Source organism: Pangasianodon hypophthalmus, chromosome 25, assembly GCF_027358585.1.
Source record: "Pangasianodon hypophthalmus isolate fPanHyp1 chromosome 25, fPanHyp1.pri, whole genome shotgun sequence".
NCBI lineage: Eukaryota > Metazoa > Chordata > Actinopteri > Siluriformes > Pangasiidae > Pangasianodon > Pangasianodon hypophthalmus.
The window spans coordinates 9,531,837-9,547,797 of NC_069734.1; the positions used below are offsets into that span (position 1 = coordinate 9,531,837).

The 15,961-nt window shown below is 38.3% G+C and overlaps 1 protein-coding gene across 2 annotated transcripts; it reads left to right on the top strand.

Annotated features, from left to right (window-relative positions):
* Positions 1 to 403: 403 nt before the first annotated feature.
* acana (aggrecan a) lies at positions 404 to 15,016 on the top strand. Of its 2 annotated transcripts, XM_026937663.3 has the most exons (19): positions 404 to 617; positions 4,188 to 4,273; positions 4,540 to 4,923; positions 5,067 to 5,241; positions 5,346 to 5,473; positions 5,552 to 5,845; positions 6,020 to 6,358; positions 6,474 to 6,648; positions 6,799 to 6,926; positions 7,081 to 7,374; positions 7,472 to 7,570; positions 7,684 to 9,426; positions 9,605 to 9,718; positions 10,501 to 10,614; positions 11,857 to 12,015; positions 12,098 to 12,180; positions 12,271 to 12,415; positions 12,523 to 12,705; positions 13,511 to 15,016. In XM_026937663.3, the coding sequence occupies exons 2-19, from the start codon at positions 4,195 to 4,197 to the stop codon at positions 13,585 to 13,587; spliced, it is 4,713 nt and encodes a 1,570-aa protein (XP_026793464.3). In that variant the 5' UTR covers positions 404 to 617; positions 4,188 to 4,194; the 3' UTR covers positions 13,588 to 15,016. The 2 variants fall into 2 exon arrangements, with proteins under 2 accessions (XP_026793464.3, XP_026793465.3); XM_026937664.3 differs by lacking the exon at positions 10,501 to 10,614.
* Positions 15,017 to 15,961: the final 945 nt, after the last annotated feature.

The following is a 15,961-nucleotide window of genomic DNA, read 5'->3' on the forward strand; positions in this document are numbered from 1 at the left end:
TAACTAACCCAGTTAATTACCTGCATAAATCAATATTCATCTCATCAGTGAGTAAAATTAATGTACCAACACCTGAATTATCATGTTTGTGGTTGTTAAAGGGCAAAATTAAAAAGTGAGTTTGGATGATAATGATAAATTGAATGGTTTGTTATTGTTAATGCAGCAAAGTTCTTGCACCAAATTTGACAGAGGATAGAATGATTAGACAAAAGATATAAATGAGATCATTTATTAAATTACAAAACATTCTTGTAATCTTCAGCTGTCCTAACTCCCGTCACGCGGACCTAAATGGATGTGCGCCATCACGCGTGCGCGTTGCGCACAAGTCGCGGACCATTACATCATTTAATTCAACACATAATCAATGCCAGAATAAAGTAAAGGTGCCTTTGCACCCTCCCCTTACAGAGCCTCGGTGTTCTGACAGCTTGGCAGGTTTCTTCTTTCAGCCGGCTCTTTCTGCTCCGCGCTCTGAGGAGACACGCAGCTCTCCAAACGCACCGCTGTCTGTTTGCTCACTGAGAATCAGCGGAAAGATAAAAGGCACTGGCCATTCAAAGGGGATTATAGTTACGAGGCTGCATCAACAGGAGAGCCTTCTCAACAAACAGGTAGGCTTCATCTTCAGCTTGTCCTGCTTAACATTCAGCCAGATAGATTTTGGTCTGTGATACTTGGGTTTTGTGTGTGTGTGTGTGTGTGTGTATATATATATATATATATATATATATATATATATATATATATATATATATATATATATACACACAACCCAAGTATCACAGACCAAAATCTATCTGGCTGAACTGCAATTAATCTACTCCAAATAGATTAGTCTATTAGAATAATTAATCTATTCCAAATTAACCAAAATCTGTTGGCTCGATATTGCAATTAATAACCATCTGTACCATATATATGTGTGTATATATATATATATATATATATATATATATATATATATATATATATATATATAATTGCAATATTGAAAATAAACAAATATAATAATCATCTTCTGTGAGCCTAGGTCTTAAATGAGCAGTTTAAGTGTTGAATTAACACCACAGTGATTGTTATATATTGTTATATTATATTGTTGATATAACCTACAATGTTCATCTGTATTCAATACTGTAAACATTGTGGGTGTTAATTAAACACTGAGAGGGTTTCAAAAGTAAATCAATTTAATATCCCACAATGTAAAATGCATACACTGTATGTGTAGAAAACAAGTTTACAAAAGTAAGGAAAAGGAAATATATTTTATTTAGTTTACCATTATATACATACATACATACATACATACATATAGACATATAGACATACAGACATACAGACATACTAAATAAATATTTTCTTTTCACTATTTTGTTGACTTGCTTTCTACAGATATATGCATAAATGGTTTCAGCATTAATATGGATAACGATGAAGGGAGCACTAGAATTATGATATTACGAACACAAGGATTTATGATAAGACATTTTAGCTTTTAACAGATGTATATGAGGTATGATTTTAACCATAACTGATTATTACTGATGATTTTAACCAGTGATAGTTAATTTATAGCTACATATTTTCCAATTTTTTGCTGAATGAAAAATCTTTATATTATTGTATTCTAGGCCGGTTTAGTGTTTTTATTTTCAGTTAATTTATGAAAGATTCATATTTTACCTAGAGTGATGCAGCTTTGTCAATTCTCAAAATCTCTAACTGCCCAATCTTAAGTTCATCTCATTGCAGAGGGCACTCAGGGCTGTTTTTGACATGATCATATATTAATTACACCTTCAAAGTATTATGATAATATCATAATTATGATATTTCAATTTCTACAAATCTATGTTACCCTAAAAAGCAAAAATGACTAGGCAATTTATAAGTCCTGCATGTTATTATCACTGACACAACCACAGCTATTTGATATATTTGTTATAGCCATTCAGAATTTAGAGAGCTGAAAGAGCCAGATACTCATATGCGTCAGCTGCAGTTGTGCACAAACACACAGATGCACTAACACTTAATCACTATCTGTCATCCGACTATCTGAATAATCTTGTGGTTCTTTGAAGGACACCTCTTGAAAAGCATTTGGAATGTTACATGGTAATGAGATTTGAAAGGTCATGTCAGACTGAGAGTGAGAAAGTGACATTATTTTCTGCAAGAAAATGCTACAGAAAAAAGTGCCAGAATATCCCTTGCATATTTACTAGCCATTTGAAGTGCTGTTTCAATATAATACTTAACTACAATGCTTTAACAGTGAAGGCCATAGTGATAAAATTGAATACAATCAACTGCTTTTACAAGAGGCCGTGAAAGGCACAAGGCATGTTGCCATATATTATCTAGGTGGATATTTCCCATAGAAATGTGCCAATGATACTATTTTATCAGTCAGTTCCCAACAGACCAGTCTCTAATTATAGTCTAGAATTCTTTTACAGTGACACAAAAAAAAACATTTGGTATATTTTCCAAATGACAGATTGTTTAATATGCTGCATATCAGCTGAGGTTGCTTTGCTTTTTTTAAAACTACTGGCCAAAGAGTGTATTTTTACTAAAAGAAAAAAAATTACTTCCTGTTGAGTCACAGAAATCACATTAATTCCTATAACAACATAAATTTGAAGTTGTTGCTTAGTTTGAAGTGAGGCAGGAGTAACAGGGAGGTAGACAGGAGTTAAGTGAAGTGAGGATAATGTGATCAAACAGATTTTTCGTTTACTCAGCTATGAATAAGACACTCTTGACTTCCATGAATATGAATATTCTCTGTGTAGGAAGAGCTACTGAACATAAATCCACCATCACTCCTAATTACTGGCCAACACTGACAAACAATCACTTGAACTAAACCTAAATCTGAAGCTTTCCTTGTGCGTCACATATTTTCCAAACACTCATTTGAGGAATAATGTTGGAACAGTAGGCTTTTTCTTTATTCATCCATTGCTGGCATCTGGTCATAAATTGCCTGATGTGGTGGTGATGGTCCACAGAAAAGTACCATACAGAGCTTAGGAACTGTACTGTTACTGTTCTCTACTGAAACTGAAAATTACAATGTGGTATAGTGGCATAACAAAATTCCAAGAATTGGGTAACCATTAAAAAAAAATCAGTTCTGCTTATCGATTCCTTAAAGCACATTTCACTTGCACATTTTGAATAAATGTCATTTATTATTGCACCTACATCCGTAAGGACATGGCTATCTTTCAGGACCTGACTATATTATGCTTCAACACATCAGCATATAGACTTGATTCAATTGATAGGCTAGTGTCAGACACTGGATGATGGAACAACTGAAACAGTCAAAAGTATGGCTTCACTTTTCACAAACTGAGGACACTGCCAAATACGATAAATGCAGAAAACTAATTTGCTTTAAAGAAGGTTACACCTCAAATATGGCAAAAAATTTACGTGAGTACGACATAAACCTCCAGCAATGTAGCGTGTTTGATGTCTTGCAGGCTCCAAGCCAGAGTGCAACAGACCCTTCACTAGCTAGTACTAACACCTCACTAGCTAGTTGCCTAGCCAAAAGACGCCATTCTCATGAAGGGAGAAAATGGAGGAGTGTCACAGAGCGGTCATGACATTTGTTGTGAAAGGGCAACAAGCCTTTACAATTATCAGCTCTCAAACAGCATTTGTTGCTGTCATTTAGGTAGGCAAAGTTAAAATCGAAGAAGCGAAAAGTAATAAAAAGGCAACTTGTACAGTATTGCTATGTTTAATATTTATGCTTATTTTTCTTAACAAGAACTGTTAGGAACTTCTAACAGTTGTACACATCTCTGTGTGTATATACTAAAAATATTCTTTATCTAAACAATTGGCCTCTGGGAATCATTAAGCACCGGAATCGATAAACAGAACTAGAATCAGAATTGATAAAATTCTAATGATACCCAACCCTAGTTCTCACAGAGATATGAATTCTGTGATCTTACAAAGACTTATTTTTCTAGGCAAGTTTTTTTAGGCACTTCTAGCATAGGACTGGTTTAGTATTGGAAATACAAGGTAGCATACAAGGGTTTTTTTTCTACTTTTAGTTGCGCTATTAAGTATACTTTGCAACATATTATTTCTCTGGATATGATGAATATTTAACACATTGGAATAATAGATCACCTAACTTCCAGGTGAGCCATGACATCACTGCTGTTACTGTGTTTGTGTCTTCGGTTAATCTCAGCGAAATGGATCAATACAGACTACTTATATACGGGTAAGTAATTTTCTGCCTTGCACTTTGGGTTTATCTGTTTTTGTATGAACCAGTATTAGTGTTTCATTTTATGAATCCTCACAGATTCTCCAAGTACTATTATCACTGAACTTTTTGTATTTGATCAGCCAAATTATTGAATATTGAAAGTGTACTGTTATTATAGCAAACCTTTTTTTTCTTCAGTATCAGGGGTGTGTGCATGTATAGTGTTATAGCTCTGTATTGTCAGTTTGGTAATGACTGTTTTGTTGCATGTATCCCAGAACCAGAAAGAACTCTGAGTGTTAGCATTCCCATTGCTCAAACTCTCCAACCCTTAATGGGAGACACACTGGTTCTGCCCTGCTATTTCCGGGATGACACAGTGCCTGACCCAGGTGCTCCCACCATAGCCCCCTTGTCCCATCGCATCAAATGGAGCATCACCACCAAAGAGAAGACCACAGACATTTTGGTGGCCAGTGAGGGTATCGTGGCAGTGAATAAGAAGTACACAGACAGGGTTCAAATGGTGGCATACCCCACCAGCACCACTGATGCCACCATTAAAATCACACAGCTTCTTTCAAATGAGTCTGGAGTGTATCGCTGTGAAGTCATGCATGGAATCGAAGACAGCCATGATACTGTCAATGTCCAGGTGCAAGGTAATGCCACCTCTTGAAGTTTTTTCTTTGGCTGTGGTTACTCTTTTTTATATATAGGGAAACTGTTATTGTCAATTATCAGCATGAAGAATTAAGTCTGGAATGATCAAATATATATATATATATATAATATTTTTGTTTAGGCATTGTGTTCCACTACCGTGCCATTACTTCACGTTACACACTGACGTTTGAGAAGGCACAGGCAGCCTGTATTCAGAATAGTGCTGTGATCGCCACACCAGTGCAGCTACAGGCAGCGTATGATACAGGGTACCACCAGTGTGATGCAGGCTGGCTTTCTGACCAGACTGTTAGGTGAGTTCAGAAAACACTTTAAAAAAAATTAGGTGTATTTATTTTGGTGCTCGTCATTCCTCTAAATTCCTCTATATAATATTGTATTTTGCTGCTGATCAAAGGTATCCTATCCATGATCCCCGAGAGGCCTGCTATGGTGACAAGTATGAATTCCCAGGAGTGAGAACGTATGGAGTAAGAGATGCAAACGAGACCTATGATGTGTATTGCTTTGCTGAGAAGATGTCAGGTACACAAATGCAAACTTCAGGCAAATTCTTTTTTTAAATGAACTCTTCACACATTAATTTCATCCCTTTTGTTACAGGGAGGGTGTTCTATTCAACACACCCTGAAAAGTTTTCCTTTGCTGAAGCTCAGGCCCAGTGTGCTAAGCTGGGGTCTAAATTAGCCACAACTGGCCAGCTCTACCTGGCCTGGCAGGCTGGTATGGATGAATGTAATGCAGGCTGGCTGGCAGATGGGAGTGTACGCTATCCCATCAACATTGCCCGACCCCAGTGTGGAGGAGGTCTGCTGGGAGTGCGCACTGTGTACCGCTTCATTAATCAGACAGGCTACCCTCTACCAGAATCAAGATATGACGCTATCTGTTACACAGGTGCACGATTTAGGAAGTTTTTATTGCTTTACCAATTTTTGGATTAGTATAGCAAATTATGATACATTTAAGGTATGTGAGTCCCAATAATGATGGATCATAATGTATAACAAATGGGTCAGGTAACCCACAGCCAAGTTGATTTAGTGAAAAATATGCTTTTGTTTTCTTTAGATGACGAGGAAGAGGGCTCAGCCATACCCAACATCTTCCCAGATATACAGACTACAGAGACTACAAGTGAGGTAGTAAATGTGGAAATGGTGACAGGCAGCCCACCAGTTTTAATTACGCAGACCTCCACTGAGAGTGAACTAATAGGAGAGGTTGAAACCCACAAACCCCCCACCACCACTGCTGACTTCCTGTATGTGGAGCAGAATGTCACACTACTGCCTCTGTCTTCACCACCCAGTATCATTGACGATTTTGTAAAAGTGGTGACTGCACAGCCTGACCTTGGAGTAGAGATTCCTGGTGAAAATGCAACTGCACCTGTGATGTCTCTTACTGGTAAAAAAAAAAGACTTCTATATAATTTCAGTAGTTATTACTAATAGTATAATCAATGGCATTTTGTGAAAAACTACTAATGCATCACAGTTTGTTTCTCGTCTCTTCCATCCAGGCGTTGTCTTCCACTACAGACTAGGTCACAGTCGATACGCTTTTACCTTTGTTGAGGCTCAGCTAGCCTGTCAGGACATTGGTGCAGTGATTGCTAGTCCTCAGCAGTTACAGGCTGCCTATGAAGCTGGTTATCACCAGTGTGATGCAGGCTGGCTGATTGACCAGACAGTGAGGTAATTTTTATCTGGAGTTAGCTTACTACAATACTTTTAAGTTATTCTGACATTTATATGTATAATAAGGAAGTAAAACAGAAACAGAATACAAATTCAGTTAATGTAAATTATTTATTAAATGCATTGTTTTTCTTGCTCAAAATGAAGGTATCCTATCGTATCTGCACGAAAGAAATGTGCTGGTGATTTGGAAGATTTCCCCGGTGTGAGGTCTTATGGTGTACGACCTGCCAGTGAGCACTATGATGTATACTGCTACATGGACAAACCAAGAGGTATAATGGCTCCAACATCAATGCTCTTTAACAACTTTAGAGACTGTTGCAGTACAGTACAGTAATTACGGTTAACTTGATAACAATACATAACAATATAAACCAAAATAAGTTAAGTAAATTAAACAGTCACCAGCTTACCATTTTCTTCCAGGGAATGTTTTTCATGTGAGTTCATTTGAGGGTTTCACATATGATGAAGCAATGGCTTATTGCCAGGCCCAGAATGCCTCCTTGGCCTCCACAGCTGATCTGTATGTGGCCTGGAAGCAAGGTTTTGATAAGTGTCGTGCTGGCTGGCTCATCGACCACAGTGTCCGCTATCCCATTAATAATCCTAGTCCTCAGTGTGGAGGAGGGAAACCTGGAGTCCATACAGTCTTTAAGTTTCCCAACCAGACTGAATATCCTGATGTGCACTCCAAATTTGATGCCTACTGCTTGAAAGGTATTAACAATTAAAAACTTGCAACATGTGAGAATTGTTTACAGTTACAAAGGTTATAGATAAATATATACTATAACCTATTTCTATTATTTCACAGTTGATCTCCAATTATATCTTAATGAGACTGAATCGAACATGACACTTATTGAAGAGGAATTGGTGAACCTGACCTCAAGAACTGACCTTTTTATGCCTGGTAATGGATCTTATTGTTTGTATCTAAGAAAATTAAGCCTAATCCTTTATTATTTGGGCATAATCATTGTTAATGCCCATTATTCTATTTTCCCTGTATTTTTATTTCCGTAGTGAACCCCACTATTACTCCTCCCATTCCCGTGGAAGTCTCTGGTTCTGGCTCAGCAGACCTGCCATCTGTGGCCAGTGGTTTTTCTGGTGATGGATCAGCTAGTGGAAGTGGGGAGCATCCTAGGGGGACATCACATAAAGAAGGAGAACTTTCAGGATCTGGACTGCCTAGTGGGTCTTCAGGTTTAGGAGGAGAACTTTCAGGATCTGGACTGCCAAGTGGGTCTTCAGGTTTAGGAGGAGAACTTTCAGGATCTGGACTGCCAAGTGGGTCTTCAGGTTTAGGAGGAGAAATTTCAGGATCTGGACTGCCAAGTGAGTCTTCAGGTTTAGGAGGAGAACTTTCAGGATCTGGACTGCCAAGTGAGTCTTCAGGTTTAGGAGGAGAACTTTCAGGATCTGGTCTGCCAAGTGAGTTTTCAGGTTTAGGAGGAGAACTTTCAGGATCTGGACTGTCAAGTGGGTCATCAGGTTTAGAAGGAGAACTTTCAGGATCTGGACTGTCAAGTGAGTCTTCAGGTTTAGGAGGAGAACTTTCAGGATCTGGACTGTCAAGTGGGTCATCAGGGATAGGAGGTGACTATTCAGGATCTGGAGTAAGTGGAGACATGTCTGGCTCAGGCTTTACTGATGATGGCTCAGGCATAAGTGTGACCTTCTCAGGAATTGACACAATATTCTCTGGGGAAGGATCAGCTTCAGGAACACTTCAGGAAGCTGGGGAGGGCAGTGCAGAGATCCTCATGTTCATGTCAGGTCTGGGTTCTGGCTTCTTCAGTGGGGATAGGTCTGGATCAGGAAGTGGCTCAAGTTTTGTTTCAGCAGAGAGTGGATCTACATCAGACTTTTTCAGCGACTTGAGAGAGAGTGGAAGTGGAGAACCTTCTGGCATTTCTTCAGGTCTTGGTTCTAGCGGGGATTTCTCTGGATTCAGGGGTTTTCCATCAGGCTTGATTTCCTCTGGAGAGGACAGTGGTTTCTCTGGGCTTAGTGGCAGTGGAATAATCATGGTCAAAGGCCAGTGGGTGGAAGTGTCCACTGCTCCAACCCTCACAGCTCAGGAGCTGGGTGGAAGTCAGATACATTTCAGTGGATCTGGAGATCTACAAGGGTCTGGTTTGAGTGGCTCTGGTGTGAGTGGAAGTGGTGATTTAAGCGGCTCTGGAAGTGGTTCAGGATTTCCTGCCATCACCTTTTTGGACTCAGGCCTTACTGATCTCATAGATCTATCCAGCAGAGAACAAGAGGCCTCTGGGACATTGATATATGGATCAGGGGAAGGGAGTGGTGACCTCTCTGGAGACTCTGGTCTTCCATCAGGAGACACATCAGGGGCATCAGCCAGTGGGAATATTATAACATTTACTGATGAGAGCTTTGTGGAAGTTTCTTTTAGGTCCACTCAAAACCGGGAGCTCAGAAAAGGACCAATAGAGCACAGTGGGAGGGAGAGTGGACCATTTTTGAGCAGTGGGCACCACCATACTACTATTTCAAGTGAAGATCACCATCCCAAATCCCTCCTTAGTGAAGACCCAGTTCATTCAATTGATGAGCCAACAGTTATAGTTCCCTCAGAGCTGTTTAGTAACAGTGCACGGCCACAGGAAATCTTGCCAAACACTGCTCAAACCTTCTGGAAATATGATTCTGTGACTCAAGCATCTACGGCTGGCACCACTACCGACCCTGCCTTTTCGATGCAGACCCCAACTGTCATAGAGGTCCCAGCCATGGAGAAACGTAAGTAAGCAATTAGCAATATTAGCAATACTAGTATCAATTAGCAATACTAGTATCATTGGATAGGAATCCAAGGATACTAAACTCATGAGCTAATAAGTTCTAAGATTTGTTCTCCTTTTACATTTTTTCAAATGTTTCAGTTTTTGATTTCATTCTGTCTATGTCTATATCCTAGCTGCTGTGGACCCATGTAACCCAAACCCCTGTGGTGCTGCTGCATGTTCTGTGCAGGATGGGGTTGGCGTGTGTCACTGCCCACCTGGGATGAAGGAGGAAGAGTGCCATGTTGGTGAGTCACTTAAGCTGGCTTTAATTTGCATTAAAAGTGCCAAAATCGCTCATCAGTTTAATGTGGTTTTCTAATTTAATTTTATTGTGAGATATTCTGTTGTGTGCATCTTTGTCACAATGATCTAATTAACATTAGCTGTTTTGTTTTAGTGTTTTTTCTCATTAATGGAACACTCCTCTCTATCTCTGTCATTGTTCCCTATCAGTGTGTGTCTTTGGGTCTATTTGCTTGTGCCTGATTGTCATCCTCCAAAAGGCATCCATTTCACAGGTTGTTTGGCATGTGTGTGAGGATATCTGATTCTACCTGATATATTTACAGGACCTCCCAGTTATCAATTCAATTAATTGATTGTGCACCCATGTGTTGTTTTTGTTCAGCTCTGCCTTTGCTCAAGTATGGCTTAATCAGCACTCCATTTTCCAGCCTGCTACACGCCTGTTAACACCTGGTACATGTCCCTACTTTTCCTTCTCCTTGATATGAATCTGGACCTTGACCTGATGCAACATTTTGTGAACCATATGTTTAGGCCATTCATTCTGAACCACAAGAGAAACAGCTGAATATATTCCAATCATTCCAGCAATGATGGGAATACTTATTTCCTCTCGAACCATTTGATGAATTGGTGGTTTATTGATTTGAATGGGTCAGATAAGCATGTTGCATGGTTCATGGTTTCTGATTTGATCAGCGCCTGTGTTCTAACTAGGCGTGACCCAGCTCAAGGGTCTCTTTGTAGTCCCCAGTCTTAACCGCAGAAACTTTATTTTCAGAGGTTGATGTGTGCCATTCAAACCCTTGTGCCAATGGAGCTACGTGTGTGGAGGTACAAGATGCTTTCAAATGCTTATGCCTGCCCAGCTATGGAGGGGATCACTGTGAGATCGGTACGAGGTTGGCTTCCGCTAATTCTACTAACAATCTCTCAAAAACAACCAATAGCACTGGCTGGTCTTTTGGTGTCATTGGTGTGCTGGAACATGCTTATGTAAGACTGTAAACCTAGCCATTCATGTTTTTGCAAAATGATGAGTGGTTGGGGGAAAACTGTGGTAGAGAAAAGGTGCTGTAAAGGAAGAAGTATGTCATTTACTGGTCACTATGAAAAGTTTCCTGGGGGAAAACAGACATGTCTCTAAGTGAGTCAAGCAGGTAGGGAAATAATAACACTGTGGCTGACCTGTTTATGTTTTCCAGACTGTTTTTGCCCTCTTTGTTTTAGTTTCTATGTTTATTCCTGACTACATATAGAATTGAATGGTGAGTTAACTTTGTGCTAAGAATGTGAGCTGTGAATGATGTGAGATATTTCAGTAATACTCTCTTCCTATGCTATATTCTATAATAATATATCCTAGTATATTCATAATGCATTATAAATGTATTTATGACGTGTTACACAGAATACATAACTTCTCCCTGGCAATCGTATGTATAACTGTTCACAGTTACTTGCATAACACTTTTTAAAGCATGAGTATATTATTTCATAATGTCACGGTACATAATGCATTAGAATTATAATTGTATTATAATTCTGTTTTTTCTCTGATCATGCTGCTATTCTTTTTGCATTCTACATTCTCCATTTCAGAGTATACACACTTATCACAGTGAGACACCAATACTGTCATATTTATATTTATTTATTTTTCTTCCTCACCATTCTACTATAAGACTTTAATTTCCCCATGAGGGATTAATAAAAGTTTAATATCATAATATTAAATTATTGTTTTTATAATTTTTATGAACAGATTTTATAATGCATTATATACCCTGAGATAATGAAGTCATGTTTTAAAAGTATTATACATGTAACTGTAGCTGTTTATAAGCAGATTCAGGCTATAATTTTAGGCACTATAAAGCACTACTTATGCTATATAACATGTTCTAAATGCTTTTATAATGCATTATGCATACAGGATTTGTAGGAAATGCTACACATATTGCTAATGTCATAAGAAAATTCCAAACCCACTTGTCCATCTAATAATCCTTTGTTTTCTCAGCTGAAATGTTATGTAAATATTTATGTCCAACCCAGTTTGTACCAGGTTATTGCATCATGTTTGTAGCTCACTGGAATAAAGTGTGACCCCCACTCCCCTCATATGTCACTGCAGACATAGAAACATGTGAGGAGGGCTGGATTAAGTTTCAGGGTAACTGTTACTGGCACTTCTCGAAGAGAACAGTGTGGGAGGAGGCTGAACAACACTGTCGAAGCCTTGGAGCTCACCTGGTCAGCATCACCAACCAAGAAGAGCAAGTATTCGTTAACTGTGAGTGAAGTCAGAATTCAGCACAGTATGTCTGTATGTGGATGTTTCTTTACCATTATAACATAGTGTCTCTTTTCTTTAGCCCATGCACAGGATTACCAGTGGATTGGACTAAATGATAAGACTTTTGAAAATGACTTCCAGTGGACAGATGGAAGCCCAATGGTAAGTGTGTTCAGTTCATGCTGCTGAGAGAAAACAGCCCAGTTTTTTTTATAAGGAATTCTTGAATGTTAACAGCACTTTTCCTCCCAGCAATATGAGAACTGGAGGCCTAATCAGCCAGATAACTATTTCAACTCTGGCGAGGATTGTGTGGTGATGATCTGGCATGAAAATGGGCAGTGGAATGATGTGCCTTGCAACTATCATCTACCATTCACATGCAAAACTGGCCCTGGTATGTAGTCATTAAAATATAAATAATCTAGACCATATGTTTACTCTAGTGTAATCTGGCATTTGTTTAGTCATTTGAAGGATATTAAAATGATTTTTTTTCCTCAGTCACATGTGGCCAGCCTACTGAACTGAGGAATGCCAGGTGGTTTGGGACTAAGAAGGAACGCTATCAGGTCAACTCAATAATCAGATATCAGTGCAATGATGGCTTCCAACAGCGCCATCCACCTGTGGTCCGCTGCATGGCAGATGGACACTGGCAGGAGCCACAGGTGGAATGCATACCCCGTAAGTGATACGTTTACATGAGTAGGAAAATAGTTTTTCCATATCATTCCATATGTTTATATTATGTTACATATATTATGTTGTACACTCACTGTCCATTTTATTAGGAACACCTATAAACCTGCACATTAATGCTATTATCCAGTTAGCCAATCATGTAGCAGAATACAGTTGAAGATTGGACAAACATTGCTTGGTCTTTTTCTAATCTTCAACTGACCAGTTTAAGTGAGCTCGTGCCCAATGTAGCTTCAGATTCCTGTTCATGGCTGACAGATGTGGAAGCCAGTGTGGTCTTCTGCTGTTGTAGCCCATCCGCCTCAAGGTTCAACATATTGTGCATTCTGAGATGCTTTTCTGCTCAGAATGGTAGCAAAGAGTGATTATTTGGGTTACTGTAGCCTTCCTGTCAACTCGAAGCCACACACTGAATGAATTTTGTTTTTCCACACCATTCTGTGTAAACTTTAGAGAATGTTGTGTGTAAAAATCACCAGTTTCTGAAATCCTCAAACCAGCCTGTCTGGCACAAACAGCCATGCCACACTCAAATTCACTGAGATCAGATTTTTTCCTCATTCTGATGTTTGATGTAAACATTAACTGAAGCTCATTACATGTATCTGCATGATTTTATGCATCACACTGCTGCCACATGATTGGCTAATTTGATAATTACATGAATACGCAGGTATACAGGTGTTCCTAATAAAGTGGCCAGTAACTGTATGTATGTATGTATGTGTATTATGTTGGAATGTGCTTTTTTTATCATTTATATTACATTATCTTTTTGTTATCTTAGAAATCAAAAGAAGACTACAGAAGAGATCCATTAGGCGTCGATCTGCTAAGAGGACATCATTGAGGAAGCACCTCTAATGACTTAAGAAGAAATAGTTAAGAGATTTTTTAAATCATTTAAATCTTATTTTTCATGGCCTTGAATTGAGAATGCATTATGTATTAAAAAGTGTTATTTTTAAGATAAGTTCCCAACCTGTATATAGTGTCACTCCCAACATGTAGTGCTTCGATAAGAAAGAAAGAAAAAAGTAATCTATTTTGTGATTCTTTTCCCCACCTCATCTAGGAAGCCACTTTATTTATGAAAGTAGTATTTATTCCCAGAGTTAGTGTAATTGGATCTGAACTTGCACCTACTGAATCAGATTGTCTCAAAGTATCAGCTGAATTTTACAAAACCTTCCAGAGGAGGATCTTTCATCCAGACAGTCTGGAATTTTGTGGCAAAAGGGAACAGCTAAGAACTGTGTGCAATCCTTCTTCTGAGAAGGACCATGAAATAGGTTCCTGGGTTTTATTTTTTGCTTTGGACACAGCTGTGTTCAGTTTGCAAGTTACAAAAATTTTATAGCACTTACTGTATAAAAGATTAAATTATGTGAAGTATTATTTTCATCTATAGTCTATCAGAATGGATAGTGAGCCTAGTAAAATATATAGCCATAAATAAGGTTTACATACAACTAATTTATTTCATACAAATGATCAAAAAATGTGTCATTTTTGATACTTCTGATAACAGAAATGTGAAATTAAGTATATTTATTGATTTCTCACAATATCACATTCTGCCTGGCAATATGACTCGGTTTGCCCTTAGGCCTAAATAACAGATAAAAATTACATGCTCACAAAAGCATTAATTTTGGCAAAAGCAGTGCTTGATGGCCAGATCCTGTCATCTTGGACATGAACATAGATAATTTGTGCCATATATTACCATGCTTTTTTCTTATTGTAAGCTGTGCAGGGCACAGTACTGTGAGACCAGCATCACCCTCTTTAAACAGCTCTTATTCCCAGTTCTTATAAGACCTCAGTGATGTTTTCTTTTTCCTCTAATGCTTTTCAGCTACTATCAGTTATAACATGTGCCTTATGAATGTCTTTCTTATGAAATACCCGATTCTTGGGTTTGTTTAATATCAATTAGGGGCTGTGCCTCTCTCTTCCCCAAGCATTTGGTGAACTCTTACAAACTCTAATCTTGTTTTCATCTATGAATGTTGAACTGATAAGTGCAACAGTAGATACCCAGGAAACAAATGTAGACTTTGATAGAAGACTCAGGTTTTTGTATTGGAAAAGGAGGATAAAGAGGGTAGACTAAGCAATGCTGAAGAAGAGAAATGTACACAGAGACAGAGGTTGCCATCAGATTTGACTGTTATCTTTTCAGATATTCACACATCACACAGCCTGTTTTTGCTTGAATAAGTGTATTTTAAAAAAAAAGTGAAGAAATGAGAATTGCCAAATAAAACATTCCACAGATCACTTTTAATGCAAGGATTTAATTCATTCATTGTGTATTCCTGCAAAAAAAAAAAAAAGTTTTAGGTTTTAGGACTTTTACTCTGAAACGTTATTCACAGTTCACCAGTTATGGAAAGTCTTTCACCTTGTCCAGCCCAGTCTAAAATGCAGCTGACCTTAGAGTAAAGCAATAAGTACCCTTGGAGTTACAAGAGTTGTAAAATTACAGGCATTGCAGTGTGCTCAGTGGGGTGGAGTGTAGGGTGGCCTTTGACTGAATGGGCTCTTTTAGGGCTCCTCTTATGCACAAGGCCCTTTCTCCTCTCTTACCTAGAGCTCCTCCACGTCCACAGGGTAAACTCACACACTGAGACCCCTACTGGTAGGACTGGTTCAGTTTCAGAGCTGAAGTGGAAATGTGTAAGGCAGTAATTCATTTATCATGCATCTCAAGTGTGATTATCTACAGCTGTGTAATCCTTGGTAATCGAACAGCATTCACAAGGATGTAGAACTGATCCTCGATCAGTGCAGGCTGAGAAATTTGGGTCAAATTACAGTAGTTAATGATTCAGAAATACACTGTTGATAGAAATATGCATTATTTGGTCATTTTGATATGCCTGTAAATGTGCAATTGCTATATACTTTTTCACTAAAAACAGAATGTTTATGTTTTTGCATTAAATTAAACCACCACCTTTTTGTATTCATATAGAACATAATATAAAAAAAGTCACAAAAAGTTACATCTTTCCTGTTTCTTAGAAATATGAATCTAGAAAGGTAGTTCATAAAAGGAAGGTATGATAAAATAGCTGATAACATAAATATCTACAAGGCAATAATCACATTATCAATTTTTTAGTTCAGAAAGTGCTTCAGGGTTCCGAAGCTCCACTAAAATAATAATAAGCAATACAAAAGAGCTTGCCAGAAATATTTAACCTAATGTAACTGGAAATACTTAACA

Excerpts from the sequence above, each read along its gene's own strand:
- acana (XM_026937663.3), top strand. The coding sequence starts at position 4,195 with ATGACATCACTGCTGTTACTGTGTTTGTGTCTTCGGTTAATCTCAGCG. Across the intron at positions 9,427-9,604 it reads GGTCCCAGCCATGGAGAAAC|CTGCTGTGGACCCATGTAAC; the intron begins GTAAGTAAGCAA and ends TCTATATCCTAG. Across the intron at positions 10,615-11,856 it reads AGGGGATCACTGTGAGATCG|ACATAGAAACATGTGAGGAG; the intron begins GTACGAGGTTGG and ends ATGTCACTGCAG.